Genomic DNA, 25,559 nt, shown 5'->3' with positions numbered 1-25,559 from the left:
TAAATCAAGCACCGGTCATGTCCAACCTGGATACGCTAGATCTGTAACCTGAAATCTTCACGCAAATGCACACACCGAACCCCAAAGATAGTGAACTGCGATATGGACTCACGGGCAGATATAACATAATGACTGACAAACACTCTAATCACTCACCTAGTATACCTGCACGCATAAACAGATGGAATAGATGCGGTACGAGGTAGTGGTTCATATTTTGGTCAATATACTTAATCCCACAAGCGCGCAACAGGAGTCCTTGTTGTCTTGTGGATCCCTACTCTCACAAGACAACTTATCCCATGAATCCTGCATGCAAGCGGGGCGATCGTCCCAATAGGGATGGCGCCATGCTGGAACCTAAGGACCTGACTCGCCCTACATGGTAAACGTTCCAAGCAGACAGGACACAGTTCACACCAACGCACCCGAGAATGCACACCATGCAGAATACGACTCTTCATACACCATGTCCGGCCACCTGCACAGTCACACAGAACACGTCACTGTCCACACCATACAGAACATCATGCATGGAAACAAGCACCAGGGTATTGTGAATCCAGCATCCTCTAGCCAGAGGGGCTGGTATATATGTGCAGCAGACCAGTGGGGATTGGCTGGCTGGAGAACTCCACACTCAGCTAGCTCTGTTATCCCACACCTGTGAAGCTGTGCTAATGGAAACCCATAGAACAACAGGTCTCAGCAGCACAAACTAACAGTACCTCCCCTTTAAAAAAGGGGCCTATAGACTCTTAGGGCATAAAAAAATTAGCCACTTCTGCAAAAGATACCACCATATAGGAGGGAAAAAACATTGTGCACTTCAAAACAGGACGACTGTGCGTTACACAAATCGCTTTAGTCACAGGCAAAGAGAGTGCACAAATCTAGAGGAGAAAAAAATGGCAACCTCCCCGAATGACACAACGTCGCATAGGACTTATTCACATGGGCCTAGTGTTGATGCAGACGTGTCAGGTAGGAAAGGGGGAAGCACACCACTACATAACACACAGAGGTCTGGTGCAAAAAGGTAAGGTACCACACAGAACAGGACTGTTCACCTAATGTTCGGCCACCTGTACAGACATACAGAACACATTGCTGTTCACACCTACAGAACAACATGCATTAATGCAAACACAAGGGAATTGGGGGAGGGGAGTAATGGGGAAACCAGAACTCTTTAGCCAGAGGGGCGGGTATTTATATGCAGCAGACTGGTGGTTATTGGCTGGCTGGAGAACTCCACACCAAGCCAGCTCAAACATCCCACACCTGTGGCAATGTGCTCCCATAGAACTACAGGCTCTAGGAGCACAACTTAACAGCACCTAGAGCGAGTTGTTATTTTGCTGCAAAACTCAGCATGCAGTTGCATCTCAGGCAGATATGTAAATGATGAGAGTTGTGGTGTAATTAGATGAAAGGTCTTGTGACCTGAGGCTCTAAAACTGCTTCCACCTTTCGTCTATAAAAAGTCTCTCAGAGGCTACTTGTGTGTAGTGGACTTCTTTTTCCGCTTGTGTAGTTGACCACTAGATTTGCCTCTATGATGTAATAGAAAAGATTTTACCCAGAGTTTGAGAAGGGGCACATTATTACTATGCGAGAAGTTGGATAGTCGTATCGACAAATTTCCCGCCACCATTCTGTCCAGACTGTCAAGAGTGTTGAGACCAGTGGATGGCTGAGGGTACATACACAAGGTGATTGGGCTCAGGATGCCCTCATCAGACCACCAGTAGAGAGGTTTGTCTGATCATCCTATGAGCATTAGCAGCTCCAGTGGTCTCATTCTTCGCCATCCAGAGACAAATGGCCATCATTACAGGCCCTTGTGTCTGTTGGAACTATTTTCAGGTACTTGGCTGAAGGACATTTAGTCTCATGGCACCCAGTACGTGTACTGCTTTTGACACCCACCATCACCTCGTTTGTAGTGGTTTTGTGAATGACGAAACTGGACTTCTACACAGTGGAAATGGGTTGTTTTCAGTAATGAATCCAGGTTTAGTTTTGGCTCTGACAATGGCTGTGTGCAGGTCTGTATACCTAGAGGTAAACGCTACACAAGGCAACTGGGCTCAAGACACCCTCATTAGACCAGTAGTAGAGAGGATTGTCCAACAAGCACGAGCAGCTCCAACTGTTTCATTGTCCACCATCCAGAAGCAGGTGGCAACATTGTTACAGGCCGCTGTGACTCTCTGAACCATGTACAGGCTCTTGGATCAAGGACACTTGGTCTCATGGCACTCATTACACCTACTGCCTTTGACAACCACCTTTGACTCTATTTGCAGTGGTGTTCTGAATGACAAAACTGGACTGCTGTGGAGTAGAACCAGGCTGTCTTCAGCAATGAATCTAGGTTTAGATTGGGCACTGACGATAGCCATGTTCAGGTCTGGAGACCCTGGAATGAATACCTCAATCCTGTCTTTGCTGTGGAGTGATACACTACCTGGACTGCAGGTGTGATGATCTGGGGAGGAGGGAGGGGGGCTATTGCATAAAACAGTCAGTCCCTTTTAGTGTGGTATGATGGATAATGACAGCCTATCAATATGTTTAGGACATTCTGTAGCCACATGTGTTACCTCTCATGGCAGGACTTCTAAAAGGTATTTTCCAGCAGTATAATGCTCAGCTGCACACACCAAGGATGTCACAGGAATGCCTCCACAACATTTTCACACTTAGAATCATAGAATCATAGAATGGTAGAGTTGTAAGGGACCTCCAGGGTCATCGGATCCAACCCCCTGCTCAGTGCAGGATTTACTAATTCGTCCCAGACAGATATTTGTCCAGCCTTTGTTTTAACACTTCCATCGTAGGAGAACTCACCACCTCCTATGGTAACCTGTTCCACTCATTGATCACCCACACTGTCAGAAAGTTTTTTCTAATATCTAATTTGTGTCTCCTCCCTTTCAGTTTCATCCCATTGCTTCTGGTCTTTCCTTGTGCAAATAAGAGTAGGGCTGATCCCTCTGAACTGTGACAACCCTTCAGATATTTGTAGACTGCTATTAAGTCTCCTCTCAGCCTTCTTTTTTGTAGGCTAAACATTCCCAGATCCTTTAACCGTTCTTCATAGGACAAGATTTGCAGACCGCTTACCATCTTGGTAACTCTTCTCTGAACTTGCTTCAGTTTGTCGATGTCTTTTTTAAAGTGGAGTGCCCAGAACTGGACACAGTATTCCAGATGAGGTCTAACTATGGAAGAGTAGAGGGGGATAATGACTCCCCGTGATCTAGACTCTATGCTTCCCTTAATACATCTCAGAATTGTGGTTGCCTTTTTGGCTGCTGCATCACATTGTTGACTCATGTTCAGTCTATGATCTATTAGTATGCCCTAGTCTTTTTCACATGTGCTGCTGTTTAGCTCAATTCCTCCCATTCTGTATGTGCTTTCTTCATTTTTCTTGCCCAGATGTAGGACTTTGCATTTCTCCTTGTTAAATACCATTCTGTTAGTCGCTGCCCACTGTGCAAGTTTTTCTAGATCTTTTTGAATACTCTCTCTCTTTTCCCTAGTGTTAGCTATCCCTCCTAGCTTTGTGTCATCAACAAATTTGATCAGTTCCCCATCAATTCCCTCCTCCAGATCATTTATAAAAATGTTAAACAACACTGGTCCTAGGACAGAGCCTTGTGGTACCCCACTTAGTACATTCTTCTACTTGGATGTGCAGCCATTTATGACCACTCTTTGAGTACGATCACTCAGCCAGTTGTGAATCCACCTAACAGTTGCCTTGTCAACTCCATATTTGGTCATTTTTTCAATAAGTATAGTATGAGATACTTTGTCAAATGCTTTTTCTAAGGTCAAGATAAACTATATCCACCACATTTCCCTGATCAACCCAGTCGGTGATACTGTCATAGAAAGAAATTAGATTAGTCTGGCATGATTTGTTTGTTACAAACCCATGCTGGCTCTGTTCAATTACTCAATTTCCATCCAAGTACTTACATACATGCTGTTTAATAAATTGTTCAAAGATCTTACCTAGTACAGAAGTCAGGCTCACAGGCCTGTAGTTTCCTGGATCCACCTTCTTCCCTTTTTTGAAGATAGGGACAACATTTGCCCTTTTCCAATCTTCTGGGACTTCTCCTGTTCGCCAGGAATTTTCAAAGATTATGGTGAGTGGCTCAGCAATTACCTCCGCTGCTTCCTTTAGTATCCTAGGATATAATTTATCTGGACCTTGAGACTTGAATTTATTTAAGTTAGCTAAGTGTTCCCTCACCATCTCTCTGCTTACAGATAGCCTGCATTCTTTTATTCCCCCAGTAGCACAGGGTGATAAACAATTAGGACAGTGCTCCCATGATAAATCCAGGGCAATATCTTTATAAGGAAATAGATGAAGAGACTCACCCAGTGTGTAGCGGGGTACCCTCCTGGGAACTCTCGCTAACACCTCCACATCCCGGTGGGCATATAATAGCCACTGAAGGATCCTCTCGGTCTTCTTTCTTATCCTGTAGTTACAGGAGAGCTGCTCGGATGGTGTTAAGCCTACTGCTTAAGTGTAATGCAAAGAGTGGCAGCATAGAGGGATTAAGTAAAATCCTAAAAGATCTTTATTGTTCCATGTCCATTCCATAAAACAAGAAGGCAGGCAACATTTCGGCCCACAAGGAGCCTTTTTCAAACTTACTAGGTAGGTGTAGGCACAATGCGATACAAATCCAATAAAAAAGAAAAACTATATCCAGTGCTCGCCAGAAGACAGATGTTCCGACCCTTTAGCAAAAATATTGGTTAACTTGTTTATTGCAATGCGTTTCGTCGCACTCAGGTGACTTTTTCAAGCAAATTATAAACAAATACATACACACTTCTTATATAGAGAACTTACACATGCTTTAGTTTCAGCAGTCAGCGTCCCACTTCACCGGATGGCTGCACTTCCGGGTTGGAGGGGCCGGTCAGGAGTGAACGGAGGAAGGGGTCTACACGCCAAGACATTACTGTGGAGCGCACGCACAACCAGTGTGCGTTCCATGGCCTGACATGCGCAGACTCCACATCAACACCTAATGGATTACTACGATTCATTCATAAAAACATCTCATAGTGCTAACCCTATTTAAGCCTTATAGACAATCCTGCTGTCTGGGTTCATTAAAATATAGCTGCAGACATCCTCAATAATATATATGTATAGCTTTTCTAATACAAAAATGACTAGTATATATAGCAGGAACATATATGCATATAAATCACTCTTCTAATACAAATGATGATCAATAAATATGTATAGCAAAACATATATATAAGCTATGGTGAAAAATAATAACTATGCATAAAAATAATAATAATTGCTAATATGTCATATTAAAATTGATGTATATAAAAACACAGTTTATAGATGGTACTTACAAGAAAAAATACCTAAAATCTAAATGCATTATCCTGATATAAAAATTGCTATTTCTTAAAAATTATTGTTTTCTCTAAGGCCTCAGTCAAACGGGCGTTTTTTCGCGCGTTTTGCGCATCGCATGTCGGATGCGCATGCGCAAATCGCGTGACCGGAGGCGAAAAATCGCGGGAAAAATCTGCACCTACCCGCGTTTATCGTCGCTGCAAAACGCCCATCTGACCAAAGAAAAATCGCCGTGCGCATCAAAATGCGCATGAAACTTCGTCTGACCGGCGAAAAAAATGATTTTGGTGCGCACATAAAACGGCGAACGCAGATAGGCGCGATTTGCGAATCGTCGTGTCCTATAATTTTTCGCAAAAGCGGACATGTGACCGATATCATAGCGAACTATTGGTTCCATATATGCGCGAAACGCATGCGCATGCGCAAAACGCACGAAAAAACGCCCGTCTGACTGAGGTCTAAAGATGTAATTTATCGTTCAAATAATAAACCAATTATTACTTCTAAAATAATAAAAACTGTATATAAATAAACCTATAAGCCAGCTATCAACTTTGTTATCAAATACTCCTAGCTTTCACAACTTTTCTAACACTTCATTCAGCCCGTATGGCACTAGGGTGTTAGGCTTGAAGATCTAATACCTCTCTTTTGCCCACAGGTCACTTACAGAATTGGTGTAAATATATTCTAGAGGGATAACATGTAAACTTGAATAGTCACTGTCGTGATACATTTTATAGTGCTGTGACACACTAAGTTTAAAAAAAACCCAGTTTTTATGTTCCTCCTATGCTTACACATCCTTGTACGAAGTGCATTAATAGTTCCTCCAACATAGCGCTTACCACAAGGACATTCCAGAAAATATACTACCAGTTTGGTATCGCATGTAAGGTGTTGTTTATGCTTCAGGACTTCAGTCGTATCTATGTTTATTTCCATTTTAGCATGTTCTAAGTGAGCACAACATTTAAATTTTTTATTTCTGCATTTATATACCCCTGCGCATTTTGTTTTGATCTCATGTCTGCCATCCATCATCTGACGGTGAAGTGGGACGCTGAACACTGAAACTAAAGCATGTGTAAGTTCTCTATATAAGAAGTGTGTATGTATTTGTTTATAATTTGCTTGAAAAAGCCGCCTGAGTGCGACGAAACGCGTTGCAAAAAACAAGGTAACCAATATTTTGGCTAAAGGGTCGGAACATCTGTCTTCTGGCGAGCACTGGATATAGTTTTCCATTTTTATTGGATTTCCAATAGCACAGGGAAGATCAGTTGATGTTCAATCTACTTGCTGAGAGATAACAGATACAAAATAGGAATTTAAAAATTCGGCCTTCTAAACATCATTCTTAACCAATTCATCATTTTCATCATGTAAGCATTCAATAGCATCTTTGACCTTTCTTTTGCCTTTAACATACCCCCAAAATCCTTTTTTATTGCTTTTGGCCTCTGTTGCAAGCCTCAATTCATTATTACCTTTAGCTTTTCTAACAATTGCCCTACACTTTGTGCAGACCGCATTATATTCTTTTTTTAGATATTCCCCCCTCTTTTCATTTGATAAACATTAGAGATGAGCGAGCACCAAAATGCTCGGGTGCTCGTTACTCGAGACGAACTTTTCGCGATGCTCGAGGGTTCGTTTTCGAATAACGAACCCCATTGAAGTCAATGGGCGACCCGAGCATTTTTGTATATCGCCGATGCTCGCTAAGGCTTTCATTTGTGAAAATCTGGGCAATTCAAGAAAGTGATGGGAACGACACAGCAACGGATAGGGCAGGCGAGGGGCTACATGTTGGGCTGCATCTCAAGTTCACAGGTCCCACTATTAAGCCACAATAGCGGCAAGAGTGCCCCCCCAACAACTTTTACATCTGAAAAGCCCTTATTAGCAATGCATACCTTAGCTAAGCACCACACTACCTCCAACAAAGCATAATCACTGCCTGCATGACACTCCGCTGCCACTTCTCCTGTGTTACATGCTGCCCAAACCCCCCCCACGACCCAGTGTCCACAGCGCACACCAAACTGTCCCTGCCCAGCCTTCAGCTGCCCTCATGCCACGCCACCCTCATGTCTATTTATAAGTGCGTCTGCCAGAGGAAAAGCAGGCACACACTGCAGAGGGTTGGCACGGCTAGGCAGCGACCCTCTTTAAAAGGGGCGGGGCGATAGTCCACAATGCTGTACAGAAGCAATGAGAAATGCAATCCTGTGCCACCTCCATCTGGAGCTACACACGTGGGCATAGCAATGGGGAACCTATGTGCCACACACTATTCATTCTGTCAAGGTGTCTGCATGCACCAGTCAGACCGTGGTTTTTTATAAATAGTCACAGGCAGGTACAACTCCACAATGGGAATTCCGTGTGCACCCACAGCATGGGTGGCTCCCTGGAACCCACCGGCGGTACATAAATATATCCCATTGCATTGCCCATCACAGCTGAGGTAAGAATGTCATGTTTAATGCAGGTGGTCTTCGGCCCACACTGCATGCCCCAGTCAGACCAGGGTTCTTTAGAAGTGGACAGATGCATTTACAACTCCCTGTGGACCCACAGCATGGGTGGCTCCCTGGAACCCACCGGCGGTACATAAATATATCCCATTGCATTGCCCATCACAGCTGAGGTAAGAATGTCATGTTTAATGCAGGTGGTCTTCGGCCCACACTGCATGCCCCAGTCAGACCGTGGTTCTTTAGAAGTGGACACATGCAGTTACAACTCCCTGTGGACCCACAGCATGGGTGGGTGCCAGGAAGCCACCGGCGGTACATTAATATATCCCATTGCAGTGCCCATCACAGCTGAGGTAAGAATGTCATGTTTAATGCAGGTGGTCTTCGGCCCACACTGCATGCCCCAGTCAGACCGGGGTTCTTTAGAAGGAGACAGATGCATTTACAACTCCCTGTGGACCCACAGCATGGGTGGGTCCCTGGAACCCACCGGCGGTACATAAATATATCCCATTGCAGTGCCCAACACAGCTGATGTTACGTCAGCTGTAATGCAGGTGGGCAAAAAATTAATTGGATTACACTGTAGGCGAGGGCCCACAAAAATTGGTGTACCAATAGTACTAATGTACCTGAGAAAAATTGCCCATGCCCAACCGAGAGGGCAGGTGAAACCCATTAATCGCTTTGGTTAATGTGGCTTAATTGGTAACTAGGCCTGGAGGCAGCCCAGTTAAAATAAAAATTGGTTGAGGTGAAAGTTTCAACGCTTTAATGAGCATTGAAACGTATAAAAATTGTTTAGAAAAATTATATGACTGAGCCTTGTGGGCCTAAGAAAAATTGCCCGTTCGGCGTGATTATGTGAGGTTTCAGGAGGAGGAGCAGGCGGAGGAGGAGGAATATTATACACAGATAGATGAAGCAAAAAGGTCCCCGTTTTTGATGGGGATAGAGAACGATGCTTCCATCCGTGGGTGCAGCCTACGTATTGCTTAGGTTTCGCTGCTGTCCGCTGGTGGAGAAGAGAAGTCTGGGGAAATCCAGGCTTTGTTCATCTTGATGAGTGTTAGCCTGTCGGCACTGTCGGTTGACAGGCGGGTACGCTTATCTGTGATGATTCCCCCAGCCGCACTAAACACCCTCTCTGACAAGACGCTAGCTGCAGGACAAGCAAGCACCTCGAGGGCATACAGCGCGAGTTCAGGCCACGTGTCCAGCTTCGACACCCAGTAGTTGTAGGGGGCAGAGGCGTCACGGAGGACGGTCGTGCGATCGGCTACGTACTCCCTGACCATCCTTTTACAGTGCTCCCGCCGACTCAGCCGTGACTGGGGAGCGGTGACACAGTCTTGTGGGGAGCCATAAAGCTGTCAAGGGCCTTAAAGAGTGTTGCCCTGCCTGTGCTGTACATGCTGCCTGATCTCCACGCCTCCCCTGCTACCTGGCCCTCGGAACTGTGCCTTCGGCCACTAGCGCTGTCGTATGGGAATTTCACCATCAGTTTGTCCGCCAGGGTCCTGTGGTATAGCAACACTCTCGAACCCCTTTCCTCTTCGGGTATGAGAGTGGAAAGGTTCTCCTTATACCGTGGGTCGAGCAGTGTGTACACCCAGTAATCCGTAGTGGCCAGAATGCGTGTAACGCGAGGGTCACGAGAAAGGCATCCTAACATGAAGTCAGCCATGTGTGCCAGGGTACCTGTACGCAACACATGGCTGTCCTCACTAGGAAGATCACTTTCAGGATCCTCCTCCTCCTCCTCCTCCTCCTCAGGCCATACACGCTGAAAGGATGACAGGCAAGCAGCATGTGTACCCTCAGCAGTGGGCCAAGCTGTCTCTTCCCCCTCCTCCTCATCTTCCTCCTCCTCCTCCTCACCGCGCTGAGATATAGACAGGAGGGTGCTCTGACTATCCAGCGACATACTGTCTTCCTCCGGCTCTGTTTCCGAGCGCAAAGCGTCTGCCTTTATGCTTTGCAGGGAACTTCTCAAGAGGCATAGCAGAGGAATGGTGACGCTAATGATTGCAGCATCGCCGCTCACCACCTGGGTAGACTCCTCAAACTTTCCAAGGACCTGGCAGATGTCTGCCAACCAGGCCCACTCTTCTGAAAAGAATTGAGGAGGCTGACTCCCGCTGCTCATAGAGCCTGGCCAACATGTGGAGTGTAGAGTTCCACCGTGTGGGCACGTCGCACAGCAGTCGGTGCACTGGCAGATTAAACCGATGTTGCAGGGTGCGCAGGGTGGCAGCGTCCGTGTGGGACTTGCGGAAATGTGCGCAGAGCCGGCGCACCTTTCCGAGCAGGTCTGACAAGCGTGGGTAGCTTTTCAGAAAGCGCTGAACCACCAAATTAAAGACGTGGGCCAGGCATGGCACGTGCGTGAGGCTGCCGAGCTGCAGAGCCGCCACCAGGTTACGGCCGTTGTTACACACGACCATGCCAAATTGGAGGCTCAGCGGCGCAAGCCAGCGGTCGGTCTGCTCTGTCAGACCCTGCAGCAGTTCGTGGGCCCTGTGCCTCTTATCTCCTAAGCTGAGTAGTTTCAGCACGGCCTGCTGACGCTTGCCCACCACTGTGCTGCCACGCCGCACGACACCGACTGCTGGTGACGTGCTGCTGCTGCTGACACATCTTGATTGCGAGACAGAGGTTGCGTTGGAGGAGGAGGAGGAGGAGGGTGCTTTAGTGGAGGAAGCATACACCGCCGCAGATACCAGCACCGAGCTGGGGCCCGCAATTCTGGGGGTGGGTAGGACGTGAGCGGTCCCAGGCTCTGACTCTGTCCCAGCCTCCACTAAATTCACCCAATGTGCCGTCAGGGAGATATAGTGGCCCTGCCCGCCTGTGCTTGTCCACGTGTCCGTTGTTAAGTGGACCTTGGCAGTAACCGCGTTGGTGAGGGAGCGTACAATGTTGCGGGAGACGTGGTTGTGCAGGGCTGGGACGGCACATCGGGAAAAATAGTGGCGACTGGGAACTGAGTAGCGCGGGGCAGCCGCCGCCATCATACTTTTGAAGGACTCCATTTCCACAACCCTATACGGCAGCATCTCCAGGCTGATAAATTTGGCTACGTGCACGTTTAACGCTTGAGCGTGCGGGTGCGTGGCGGCGTACTTGCGCTTGCGCTCAAACACTTGCGCTAGCGACGGCTGGACGCTGCGCTGACAGACATTGCTGGATGGGGCCGAGGACAGCGGAGGTGAGGGTGTGGGTGCAGGCCAGGAGACGGTAGTGCCTGTGTCCTCAGAGCGGGGTTGGATCTCAGTGGCAGGTTGGGGCACAGGGGGAGAGGCAGCGGTGCAAACCGGAGGCGGTGAACGGCCTTCGTCCCACCTTGTGGGGTGCTTGGCCATCATATGTCTGCGCATGCTGGTGGTGGTGAGGCTGGTGGTGGTGGCTCCCCGGCTGATCTTGGTGCGACAAAGGTTGCACACCACTGTTCGTCGGTTGTCTGCACTCTCAGTGAAAAACTGCCAGACCTTTGAGCACCTCGGCCTCTGCAGGGTGGCATGGCGCGAGGGGGCGCTTTGGGAAACAGTTGGTGGATTATTCGGTCTGGCCCTGCCTCTACCCCTGGACACCGCACTGCCTCTTGCAACCTGCCCTGCTGCTGCCCTTGCCTCCCCCTCTGAAGACCTGTCCTCAGTAGGCGTAGCAAACCAGGTGGGGTCAGTCACCTCATTGTCCTGCTGCTCTTCCTCAGAATCCTCGGTGCGCTCCTCCCTCGGACTTACTGCCCTTACTACTACCTCACTGATAGACAACTGTGTCTCATCGTCATCGGCCTCCTCACCCACTGAAAGGTCTTGAGACAGTTGCCAGAAGTCCCCAGCCTCATCCCCTGGACCCCGGGAACTTTCCAATGGTTGGGCATCAGTCAGGATAAACTCCTCTGGTGGGAGAGGAACCACTGCTGCGCAATCTGAGCAGGGGCCCGAGAACAGTTCCTGGGAGTCTGCCCGCTCCTCAGAATGTCTCATTTTCATGGAATGAGGAGGCTGGGAGGAAGGAGGAGCAGCAGCCAGAGGATTCTGAGTTGCAGCAGTGGACGGCGCAGAACTCTGGGTGGACGATAGGTTGCTGGAAGCACTTTCTGCCATCCACGACAGGACCTGCTCACACTGCTCATTTTCTAATAAAGGTCTACCGCGTGGACCCATTAATTGTGCGATGAATGTGGGGACGCCAGAAACGTGCCTCTCTCCTAATCCCGCAGCAGTCGGCTGCGATACACCTGGATCAGGAGCTCGGCCTGTGCCCACACCCTGACTTGGGCCTCCGCGTCCTCGGCCGCGTCCACGTCCTCTAGGCCTACCCCTACTCCTCAGCATGCTGTATTACCAGTAATGCAGAAACAGTACGCTGTAATTAAATGTGCCGCTTATTGGCCTGTGGTTGGAGGCTGACTTCGCTTACGGAACGCCAGGAAATAATTTGGCGCAAGCCTGCTGTAACACTTAGCTGGCTGCGTATGATTTTGTTGTAGAACTACTACACCCAGCACACACAGACCCAGAACACTGAGCACAGTGACAGGCAGGCCAAATAGATTTTTTGCCCAATATTTTTTAGAAAAGGCCCACTGCCTATATTCAATCAATAATATGTCTTCTGTCCCTGCCTCCACACTTCTGTCCCTAGGGTATGTCACAGAACTGCAGAGTGTTGCACTGTTAACTGCAACACAGCGGTGATTTCAGAGCCCAGACAGAGCCAGGAAATTATTTGGCGCAAGCCTGCTGTAACACTTAGCTGGCTGCGTATGATTTTGCTGTAGAACTACTACACCCAGCACACACAGACCCAGAACACCGAGCACAGTGACAGGCAGGCCAAATAGATTTTTTGCCCAATATTTTTTAGAAAAGGCCCACTGCCTATATTCAATCAATAATATGTCTTCTGTCCCTGCCTCCACACTTCTGTCCCTGGAGTATTACTGCAGGGAACAATGCTCTGCACGGCCGATATACAAAAAAAAAAAAATGTGCAACACTGCAAAAAGCAGTCTCCACAGTACTGCACACAGTTAGATGTGGCCCTAAGAAGGACCGTTGGGGTTCTTGAAGCCTAAAATACTCCTAACGCTCTCCCTGCCTAAGCACTTCTGTCCCTGGAGTATTACTGCAGGGCGCAATGCTCTGCACGGCCGATATACCAAAAAAAAAAAAATGTGCAACACTGCAAAAAGCAGCCTTCACAGTACTGCACACGGTTAGATGTGGCCCTAAGAAGGACCGTTGGGGTTCTTGAAGCCTATAATAACTCCTAACACTCTCCCTATAGCAGCAGCACCAGCAGCAGCACTTTCCCTCAGCTATGTCAGAAACGCATCTGTGGCGAGCCGCGGGAGGAGCTGATTTTTATACTCGGGTGACACCTGATCTCGCCAGCCACTCACTGCAGGGGGGTGGTATAGGGCTTGAACGTCACAGGGGGAAGTTGTAATGCCTTCCTTGTCTTTCAATTGGCCAGAAAAGCGCGCTAACGTCTCAGAGATGAAAGTGAAAGTAACCTGAACATCGCGTGGTACTCGTTACGAGTAACGAGCATCTCGAACACGCTAATACTCGAACGAGTATCAAGCTCGGACGAGTACGTTCGCTCATCTCTAATAAACATATTTTTCTTCATTCCGTGACCTTCCCTGTCACCAGATTTATCGCCAATAGAACATGTATAGGACAATCTGGGATGACAACTTTGACTAGGAGTTTGTACAATCTAGAGGCTTAGTCACAGAAAATGTGGAATGATATGTCACAGGATAACATACAGAACCTGTATGCCTCCATGCCCACCCATATCACATCTTACATCCAAGCTATAGGTGGCCTAACAGGGTACTAGAGCCTCTATGTCTGCCCGTATCACATCTTACATCCACGCTAGAGGCAGAAGGCTTTCTAGAGCCTCCCTTTAAGTGTTCAGTTTTCTGCAATAGATTATCCTTTTGCTCTGATATTGTAATCACTTAGTTATATAAACATCACAATCACACATAGAAAGTTTCATTAGATTCCAACAACTTCTAGGTGCTAGATCTTTTTTGACAATGTGTGTACTATCCTCAAGGTAATTAGCTATATCTGGTATGGTGAAATTGCTTGCCATGGCAAGTATTGAATTATTTTATTCTATTCTTTTTCAGGTGTGTCAATGATTGTAATGTAGCTTACCCTATAATCAGCAAACTTAATAGGGTATTCCCATCTGAGAATGAATTGACGGGTTGAACCCTTTGCCAGATCCTGAAAATGAAGTGAGATCCACTCTGCTTTTTTACTGAATAGTAGCACTTTTGCTGTAGAGCTCTATTCAAGTGAATGGGCTGAACAGCTCCTAGCTTGGAGTGTCATTGTGCAAGGAAAAAAATATGTGCTTAACAATCACTAGACTCCCAGAAAAGTAGGTGGTAATATATTAGCAATATGCAACCCCTTTTATGTTGCCAGAATCTTGAGGTCCTAAAATTCATTCAATCTTCATTTTTTTCTGATTAAAGCGACCCTCCAGCTTTGGGCCAAAATTCTGTCCTGGAACAGGAGTGGTAGCGGGATATATTACCTGCAGTTGTTCTTCTCTGCTGCCCCTCCAATCCCCCGGTTTCAGACCCTGCTTTTCGCTATCTAAGATGTCTGGAGCAATTTTCTGACTACCGGTATCTAATACACACTGTGCACTGCTGTATGATAGGCCAGTGGTGATCACATGAGCAGCTCTGGCCAATCAGAGAGAAAGTATAGTAAATTGGTAGTCCTAGCACTATCAATGCACTATGGGGATAAGGTAGTCTGAGGATTACATCGGCCTTCTTGTATGACTGAAACAGGACCTGAAACTGGCAAATAATAGGTCCGGCAGAAAAGAGCAGCAGGCAATATACCCCCCATTGAGTCCCAAGACAGAATTCTGCCCTCAAACCAGAGGGTCACTTTAAATTCTGATCCTAATGTGATTTTTGTTTATAGCACTGCAGCATTCAAATAATTGACATACGGTATTTCCATGTCTAACAGCTTTTATATCTTTTTAGGCTAATTAGCTATATATTCTAGCAAATTTGATTTCTCCATAGACATATACAGTACTCTTATTCAGCACTATTTGGCATTATATTCATACCTTAGGGCACTTTTATACAGGAACGATTAACACTGAGTAAATGGAGGTGGCCCGCCACAATAAACAGGCAGTCGTTCATAAGTGAATGACTGCCTGTTTAGACAGGCCGACCCGTCGTTCAGTTTTCTACATGCTCGTTCGTTGTTCAATCAGGGCATGCATTTATACTGAACAATAGTCTTCAGATTCTCACTGGATGCAAGAATCTGAACTATTTTTTCAGCCCACGTAAAAGGGCCCTTACTCCTTAGAAATTCGCTTTCATGCCTCAGGACATGTTTACATACACTATTCACATAGTGTCACATTCTATCAATATACATGTATTTATTTTTCAGAGCTTCTTTTGTAGGTTAAAACTGCTGCAGTGATTTTTCTCTATGTTATACAGAGGAGCCTATATACTGCTACACACCTCACAACTTCACCCGGGACCAAGCGTTGTATGCCAGGGGATTTTGCTGGACAGAACTTAAAGATGCACTTCCAGGAGTGAACGCCAGCCAATGGCCTTCATTATTCGAACACAAGTTCCTTCCATACGCTCTTCTGGCCTTTGCTGGAATCATGTATATTCCTGCCCTAGGATGGGAGTTCCTTGCTTCAACAAGATTGACTTCAGAATTGAACTTCCTACTTCAAGAAATTGACAACTGCTACCACCGAGCAGCCGAGGGAAGAGCACCCAAAATCGAAAAGCAAATTCAATCAAAAGGTCCAGGTATTACCGAAAGAGAGAAGCGTGAGATTATAGAAAATGCAGAGAAGGAAAAAAGCCCTGAACAAAATCTTTTTGAGAAATATCTAGAAAGACGAGGTCGGAGTAATTTTTTAGCTAAGCTATATTTAGCAAGACATTTGCTTATTATATTTTTAAGTATCATACCAATTACTTACTTAAGTACTTATTATGCTACGCAGAAGCAGAATGAGTTCACATGTGCACTAGGAGAGCCCCATCTTAAAACCAGTAGCTCAAAACTGCATATAAGGGTGAATTGCAAGTTGCCATCTGTTCAGCTCCAAAGAATTATTGCTGCAGTAGATATTTTTCTTCTTAGTTTCATGAATTTAATAATCCTTATTAATGTAATACATCTCTTCATTGTAAGAAAGTCCAACTTTATTTTTGACAAATTAAATAAAGTTGGCATAAAGACTAAGAAGCAATGGCAGAAATCGCAGTTTTGTGATATAAATATTTTAGCCTTGTTTTGTAATGAGAATCGTGATCACATCAAATCTTTAAATCGCCTTGATTTCATAACCAATGAAAGCGACCTTATGTATGACAATGTAGTTCGCCAACTACTTGCAGCATTAGCACAGTCTAATTATGATGCAACACCCACAATGCGAGATTCTGGGATTCAAACTGTGGACCCCAGTCTAGATCCAGCAGATATTGATGTCAATGAACAGCTCATTATAAAGAGACCTAGGAAGAAAATGAAGTGGATCCCAAGTAGCAACCCTTTACCCCAGCCCTTTAAGGAACAATTAGCCATAATGAAGGTTGAAAATAGTAAGCAAGAAAAGCCTAAGCCAGTGAGGAGGAAAACTGCCACAGACACCTTAATTGCTCCACTTATAGAAGCCTCATCCAAATCTTCACCCCAGCCTTCATGTCAAAAGAGTGATGCCAGCACCTTGTCAAGCATCATCAGTGAAAAGAAACATTCTCGACACTTCTCCTTGGATGTTCATCCATATGTTCTTAGCAATAAAAAGGCCAAACCAGAGACACACGAATCTGCGCCTATTGCAACATCTGAAAGCCAAGAAAACGGTTTCTTAAACCAAAATGAAGGTGTGATGACACTTATCAAAGGTAAGGCCAGTATAGTCTTATGTGTTGATTGCTTGTGGGCTGCTTCTACGAAGCTCATTTTCCCTACCTACATTCTAACATTAACCATTGATGGAATCCTTATTGCATGTTATAAAGTAATCCTCATAGCATTAATAATACTCAATAAACTACACATACTGAGAATCTGCGAAAAACCAACATGTAAAATAGTGGCCTCGCAACAGATGTTGCATTGGTTGCGTATATTGGCTCCAGGCTTTAAGCCATATGTGACATATTGCAGTGCAAAATGCCAGCGACAACACGAGAATCATATATCATATTGATGAACTAATTTATGTAGATGTGGTGATTTGGTCTCTCTTAGACTGTCTCTTAGTATGATGATTGATAGATAGATAGATAGTGCAAGGCTTTTTCAAGGTTACACTTAATTTGACTGACTTTCCTATCAAGTCATGTAACAAATTTCCAGAGAATAAAAATCTTTTTAAGCCTTTCAATATGTCATCACTTTGAATGTCTGTACTACATGACCTGATTATTTTTTTGCTTAAAGGAATATTCCAAGACCAAAGGCAAATTCCAAAACAGTTATTAAAGGGCTTTTGTCATTTAAAAAAAATAACAATACTTACCTATTCCTCCCCAGGCAGTCTTCTTACCGCATCTTTTCCTCACTGATCTTCTCCAGTCCCCCAGTCACCTAACCGCAAGCCGGCTGGATCCTCTTTTTCTTGTTATGGAACATCCATGCTCGGCATTCTTCTTCCTGCAGGTCAATGTAGGTTACATCACTAGTCATGTAATGTTCACTGCCTAGCAAGGAATGCCGATCTATTGCCGAGACCGCACATCAGCGTTGTCTTGCCGCAAGTGTTCATATACTATTGCAGAGACACAGCATGCATGGGTAGTCTCATCAATAGCTTGGCTCTCCCTGTTAGGATAGGATCGCTACGTCACTAGTGACGTAACGTACATTGCCCTGCAGGAAGGTGAATACCAGCAATGGACGCTGTCACTGGAAGAAGAATCAGCTGAAGGTGAGGTGACCCGGGGAGACTGCAGGAGCCAGGAGAAGATCGGAGGGGAGAAGATACAGTAAGAAGACTGATGGGGGAGGAATAGGTAAATATTGAATTTTTGTTTTCTAATGACAGAACCCCTTCAATCATTTCACAGACTCCTAGGGTGATGTCACATCATGACGTTTTCTTGGCAAACTGTTCTTGCAGGGTGGTTTGCATTGCCTTCCCCAGTCATCTTTTACCTTCGAGCAAGCTGGGTACTCATTTTACCGACCTCGTAAAGATGAAAGGTTGAGTCAACTTTGAGCCAGAGTTAACCCGAAACCTTCAGGTCATGAGCGAGAGCCTTAGGACTGCATTTCTGTTGCCTTAACACTCTGTGCCACACGGGGCTCTACGTCTCTATCACATTTCCCATAATCTCCTACTCACTAAACCAATGATGATTATTTATCTGCTCTCATTGTTTCACAATGCTGAAAAAGAGGAGAGAACCTGTATCACTGTCACCAGCTATAGCTGCAATTGTAATCTACTTTCATACAAGACAGCTGTCCTAGCGCGCAGTGGATCATCATATTATGATATACTGTGTCCACACTCCACTGGACTTTGATATTTATAACAGTTGCCATCTTATTGGCATTTTCTTCTCCTCCTACAACTAATTTTATGTGTCAGTTTATCTTCATTTTCAGAGGCAAACACCATGCCCCCCTTTTGTCTCCTTATCAAACCAGCAACTTTCTCCTTTCACTATAACCAAATGCCTGCTGCTCCTTTGTGCTCCACACTCGCTGCTCTCATACAAAATGGTAAAAAATTGTTTCATGTGTCCCATTTTGCTCCCAGGACAACAATGACCACTCGGTATTCCTGTGGCTCTCCAATCTTCCTTCATACCTTTTCTCCATAACTTTGATGTCTTGATGGAACCTCTTCCCTTGTTCCTCACTGAAATCACCAAGATTGATGGGAAATCTATTTAAGTGGCTATAGGGAAAGTGTACCTTGATGCTCATATTATCCCCCAAATTCTGAAAGTTTGTGAGCATGTTGTGAACCAATTCTTCATATTTGTGTGTTTTATGGTCCCCTAAGAAGTTTCTTACAACAGAGACAAAACTACACCAGGCAGATGCTTCAATGTCAGTCATGACTTTGCTGAAATTGGAATCGTTGATGAATTTTCAAATTTCAGGACCATCAAAGATTCCTGCTTTCAGTTTTTCACCACGGAGTCCAGGGAAGGATTTGCAAATGTACTTGAAGCAATTAGAATTTTTTTCAAGGCTTTAACAAATTGCTTAATGAGACCTAGCTTTATATGGAGCAATGGGAGACTGATTTTTTTTTCTCTATCAACCAAAGGCTCATGTTAGAGATGGGGTTACCACTGGGGGCACCAGTGTCCAGTTGAGGTGGGTCGCTCGTCCTGGAGCTGCGAGGACCTGATCTGTCGGCTATGTCTGGGGTTCCCGAAGTAGGTAGGGACACAGGAGAGGGCTGGCGTAGGGATCCCCTGGCCATCTGTCCCTGCCAGCTTTAACAGGTCATTTATGATGTTCGATGCACCAACTGCCATATTTTCCCTTGAAGGCCATGTCACCTTTTTCCAATGATCTTGCTTAGCCCAACTATCCAACATGAAGATGAAACATGGGTGCTTTGTGTATCCACTTTGCTGCTCAAGCAGGAAGTTGACCATCTTCAAATCAACACAAATAAGCCACTTGTTCTGATGATAACCAAGTTTATGCAGAACCATCTTTATGTTGTTGTATTCTTCATGAAGTTCTGTTGAGTGGACAAGTGGAATAGATGCATAGTGATTACCATTGTGTAATAGCACACATTTTAAGCTTTTGATGGACTTGTCTATAAAGAGTCACCAGTCTTCTGGTCGATACTCTGGAAGACCAGATGCTTGCTTAGACAGACTGAGGTCTCGTATCAAGTCACTGAATTCTTCCTGGAAGAACTGCTGACAGCGGCATTTAAATCCCCTGAACGATATTCAGGGGTCTCTTACGGCCCCTCCGGGTAAGATCGCAGGGTGCCGTACAGGTGTCATAGCAGCTGGGGTCCTTCTGAAAATGGTGGCTTGATAGACTGCCTGTCAAATCGGAGTATGACATAATGCTATAGCATTACATCATACTGCAGGAGCAATCAAAGTATCGCATATTGTAGTCCCCCAGGGGAGCTGGAAAAAAAAGTCAAAATAAGATCTATAAAGTTTTATTAATTGTAAAAAAAAAAAAGTCATAAAAGTTTAAATCACCGCCCTTTTGCCATATCTATAAAAAAAAATCAAAATCATAAAGGAAAAATACATATTTGGTATTGCCGCATTCCGTAAAAGTCCAATCTATCAAAGTAGCGCATTATTTACCCCGCTTAATGTCGTCTGGAAAAAAAAAAAAAAAGAACGCAAGAAATGCAGTTTTTCAGTCACTCTGTCTTCCAGAAAAATGTAATAAAAAGCGATCAAAAGGTCGTATGTATTCCGAATTGGTACTAACGTAAACTACAGGACATCTCACAAAAAATGAGCCCTTTTACAACTACGTCGATAGAAAAATAAAAAAGTTATTGCGCGCAAAAGATGGCAGAAAATAATTTGAAAAAATTAAATGTCTTTGAAAAAAAATTAAAGTAGTACAGCAAAAAGAAAACTATATAAGTTTGGTATCGTAGCAATCACACTGACCCATAGAATAAAGTTATCATGTCATTTTTGTTGCAGTTCGTGCGCCATAGAAACGACGCACTGAAAGATGGAGGAATGTCTTTTTATTTTTCATTTTACTCCACTTAAAACAAGCCCTCATATAGCGAGATCGATGGATATATAAAGGAGTTACCATTTTTTTAAAGGGAGGAGGAAAAAAATAAAATGGAAAAAAAGGGGCCGCGTAATTAAGGGGTTATAGCATATCTCTAATGAAAAATAAAACCTTCACAGTGCTCTTGGATGCTCATTTACAGAACCTTTATGAAGCTATTCCATATAGAGCTCTGCTGTTTACCCAGCAATCATTCTTCTTATACCAAATTCACTAACAGAACATTGTTATCATTGCCTGCCATGTAATTCCTCTACCTTGTTGGTATTTTATCTAATCTATCCATCCATCAATTGGAATGAAGTGAAGTTATCAAACAGCTTTAATTTAGCAATTATAGATTACAAGCCTGTACATACACGTGGAGGTGCCTTTCCTAAAAGGTTTTTAAATGGATCAACGGTGGTGCGCTTTAGTTGTTTCACTCCTTTGCATACTGTATATTTGATTTTCTTAATTGCTGTTTTTTTATATAAAATGTTTTCCCTAGTATATATGTTCCTATTGTTTTGCACATAACTCCTGCATGCGCCTTGGAACTCTAGAGTTAGCATTGATATCAGCTCTGGTAGGTTCATGTAGAACAGAGATGCACAACCTGCGAGCCGCGGGCCACGTCTGACCTGCTATGCAGCCTACAACCACCTGGACTTGTCTATGTGTGGCTGTTCACATGTAGTTCCCATGTCAGAGACAAGTGAACACAACTCAGAAGCAGGGATAAGTGAGTACTAATGGTATTTTATAGCTATCTCTGGGTCCCTGGACCCCTGCTTGGCACTCCAGAAAGTAGCATGTAAGTTAGTGGTGTTTTTATAGATGCATGCAACTCTCTCCATTGGGTGTTGTGACATGCTATGAATGTTACCACAGCACCTATTATTGTCCGTGGAGAGAGCCATGCGCATGTATACTCTGCTTCTCTCTAGAGTTCTGATTGGAGGAGAAGGGAACTTCCATTCTCCAAATTGGTGAGGGTCCTAGAATTAGACATCAAACACGTCAAAGTAGCAGCTCTACATACAAAATATGCTTTTCTTCCTTTATAGACAGGACATCACATAGCATAGACGTGTTTCCATCAACAAGCGGACTTGATCACATCAGGTGATCAGGTTGACATGATCAAGACCGCTTATCGGAATAAACACATCTTCTGTGCTATGTGATGTCCTGTCTATAAAGGAAATAAAGCATATTTTGTATGTAGAGTTGACACTTGGTCGTGTTTGATGTCTACAGTTGCCGTTCAAGGCTTACAGCTGCGTCTAATGCTCCGTACATATATGCACGCGTGATCCTGGATTTTCCGGTTATAGAGGAGGTGAGCTGACCATTTTTTTTCTTTTTACATGTTCTAGATTTAGAACCTGCACCTATCTAAGATTTACTGTAGTCCTTAGGAGAAGTTCAATATGATATTGTGGCCATTGGACCAAAAAAGGTTGTGCACCCCTGATATAGAAGTATGTTGAACTCCGAATGAAATCTGCACAGAAAATAGGGTTCTCTAAACTTTTGTTGACTTGATGGTAATCAATGCTTTCTTTTAGGAGAGCTTGAGTCAGTCATAACGACAGGTAAGTGAACGATGTAATGTAGAGCTCCATGAAGGAAGTATAGGGTCAAAACAAACCAGCATTTATATTTGAGATTATTGCCTTCACTCCATCCAAAACGTCCTTGCTACATAACTATATGGTTGAACTACAATAAGGGTGCACACCTTTTGTAGTCATTGCATAGCAAACTGCATATTGTCTATGATTTCCTAATTGGTCTTGGAACTTATGGGAATGCAAGAAGTATTTTCTCCTAACTAGATTCATTAATTATATTGTTGAAACCATTGCAAGCATTCTAAAATATACATACTTCTTTTTTTTAACAGATGCATCAAAAGCTACTAAATTTATTGAGAAAGAAAACCAGCCATTGTCTGAAAGCTGTCAAGATGTTTCAGTAACTGGAACATTCCTCATGTGCGGCAGTCACATGGCAAACACCGCGGTTTCCACGTCGAGTGTTACCCTCAGTCAGTTGAAACCTGAGCCAATGAGTATATTCAACCGTAACCCAACTCATCCCTTGCTCCACATAAGCACTTTATATGAGAACAGAGAGGAACACGTTACTACTCTGATAGATAAGGACCATTCCTCTCCTGACTCAGCAGATATCATTTCAGTAATACCACCAAAGCAAGTCATGTTAGCCCCCTATGAAGAAACTAGGGCTATAATACGTTCAATGGACTATTAGATTTAATAGGCTGCATTACACCACCATGCATACTCACTGCATGAGCATGGAAAATAAAAACGAGCTATCTTCTAAATATGCAACTGGCAAGTTACATACACAGCTTAGTCACCACAGTTGGGGATCTGTAGATTTTTCCATGTAGTCGGCAGTGTAAAGCACAAGTCATATTCATTCTATAAGATAATGCAGCATGACACTCATGCAATATACAAACACTGGGCTAAATTCAAACTGGGCAGGATATCCATCAATAATTGATTAACATTATAAAGCCGAGTTAAGACAAAGCGCAAATGCTGTGGAATTTCTGCATATAAAATCCGCAGCATGTACAGTACAAGCTATGTGGATAAGATTTGAAGAAATCTTATCCATATGGTGCAGGAAAACTATTTGTACAAAATTGACACAAGGAACAGATTTTAAATCCACAGCATATCAATGTATGTTGTAGATTTTCAGTACAGATTTCGCCTCTTCAAATGAGGAAATGAAAACCGCATCAAAAACCGTGTCAGAATCTGTATGTAACACATGGGGATTCTTACGTGGATCTGCACCAAAATCCACAGCACATTCTGTGCTGCAGAAAATCCGCTACTTTGTGAAAATCCCCTAACAGTGCTACTTGGTTAGGTCTGATATACAGAAACAAGCAACATGTAGAGATATTTTTATGGTAATTTACAGGTCATACATTGTATTTATTGGAGGATCGTTAAAATGTAGGAACCGTGGCTATTAGTTTGGAGTGCCAAATTACAGTCATATCAGGATCTTTTATACGTGAAATCAACATGAAGAGACTGTTGTTAATAAAAAATAGCAATATATATTTTACATTACATACAAGTACAAATTCAAAAGGAACATACGCTTTTTATAAGTACGATTGATTTGCATTGAATATTTATATATATATATATATATTCTACAAAAAGTGCTCATGTAAAATACTGAGAGCGCGGGTAATAGTATACTATGAAATAATATTGGTATTAGAAAATTTTACAACTGTACTAATACTGAGCAGACAATATTGCTAACACAGTACCTGCGGAAATAATTCATAGTAAGCCAACCAAGCTTTTTATTTGCTAGATCTATTTGCTAGATCGTCCCTCATAGTCAGTTTTGTTGGGGAAGTTGGTAACCAGAATGCATTAAGGGTGGCTTCACATGAGCGTGTGCATGTGCGTACATAGGTACGTACCCCTGTACACACAAAAACATGCGTGTGTGAAGGTCCGTGCATTGCCTTCAATGGAGCCGTGGCTGCTGCTGGCGGCTCCATTGAAGGCAATGGTCTGTCGGCACCCCTGAAGTGATTTTCAGGGAAGAGTACATGGCAGATGTTTTCTTCATCCCTACGGGGAATAAAGAATTCTCTGCTGTACCTGTAACAGATGTGACAGATGCAGCAAATGAGTTGCTCATTCCCACAGGGAATAAAGAATTGCCTAGCACAGCTGTCACACATGACAGCTGCGCTAGAGGATCCAGCTGCCGGCACCTTTTAATTGTTTTTCAGTGAAGGGCTTTAAATATAAGCCTCTGAAAAACAAGCCAAACTAGAGTAAAAATAAATAAATTCTCACCTTTCTTTAGCTGCCAGGGCTTAGCCGCTTCCTGTCTGCACTGTCCCCGGCTCTGCACTGAAGTTCTTTCAGCAGCCGGGGAATTAAAATCCCCGCCTGCTGAAAGAGCTGCTTCTGATTGGCTAAGAGCCTCAGCCAATCACAGGCAGCTCTTGCTGAATGAATGACAAGCGGGAGCTGACTGTGACAGCTGTGCTAGGGAATTCTTTATTCCCCGCGGGGATGAAGAATTCCTTTTCTGCATCTGTCACATCTGTGACAGGTGCAGCAAAGAATTCTTTATTCCCCGTGGGATGAAGAAAGCATCTGCCGCATGTGGCAGATGTGTTTTTCATCCATGCGTAGGAAAAGGCAGCGGCGAACAAGTGAGTATATATATATATATATTTATTTATTTATTTTTTTTAAACACTAAAAGGGATGATTTTCAGGAAAGAGCTTATACTTAAAGCTCTTCCCTGAAAATTACTTCCGGGCTGCCGGCAGATCATTGCCTTCAATGGAGCCGCCAACAGCAGCTGCGGCTCCATTGAAGGCAATGCATGCATTCCGTATGGTGCGCGCATGTCCTATCTTTGCAGGCGCACACCTGTGAAACACAGACATATGAACACACCATAGGAAATGCAGTGGTTGTAATAGATGTGTGTTTTTGTGCGTGCGTATAAATGCACATAAACACGCTCGTGTGAACGCACCCTTACAGAGAGATTCTACATCTCTGCTTGCAATGAAACGGATCACTCACTTATCAAAGTTGGAGATTTTTTTCCGTAGTTCTATGTATAAAAATCACATGGCCATAATTCTTTGTCTACAAAAGCCAAAATTTGCCATGGCAAGCTGCCATTTTTTTCATTCTTGAAAGAGTTTATCATTTTAGAATGACCAAGTGAAAGTGAGAGATTAGCCAATTATTACTTTGGCAGAAGTCTTTGAAGGTGAGAATTAT

The 25,559-nt window shown here is 44.2% G+C and overlaps 1 protein-coding gene across 1 annotated transcript in view; it reads left to right on the top strand.

Annotated features, from left to right (window-relative positions):
* The window catches only part of PANX2 (pannexin 2), a 37,734-nt gene extending 14,728 nt beyond the window's left edge, over window positions 1-23,006 (top strand). The window contains exons 2-3 of the mRNA XM_066589895.1: window positions 15,443-16,882; window positions 22,636-23,006. Of these exons, the coding sequence (XP_066445992.1) occupies window positions 15,443-16,882; window positions 22,636-23,006 (1,811 nt within the window). The remainder of the gene's footprint in view (window positions 1-15,442; window positions 16,883-22,635) is intronic.
* Window positions 23,007-25,559: the final 2,553 nt, after the last annotated feature.

The sequence above is a fragment of the Eleutherodactylus coqui genome, chromosome 2 (assembly GCF_035609145.1).
Source record: "Eleutherodactylus coqui strain aEleCoq1 chromosome 2, aEleCoq1.hap1, whole genome shotgun sequence".
NCBI lineage: Eukaryota > Metazoa > Chordata > Amphibia > Anura > Eleutherodactylidae > Eleutherodactylus > Eleutherodactylus coqui.
This window is presented reverse-complemented; position numbering and strand designations above follow the sequence as displayed.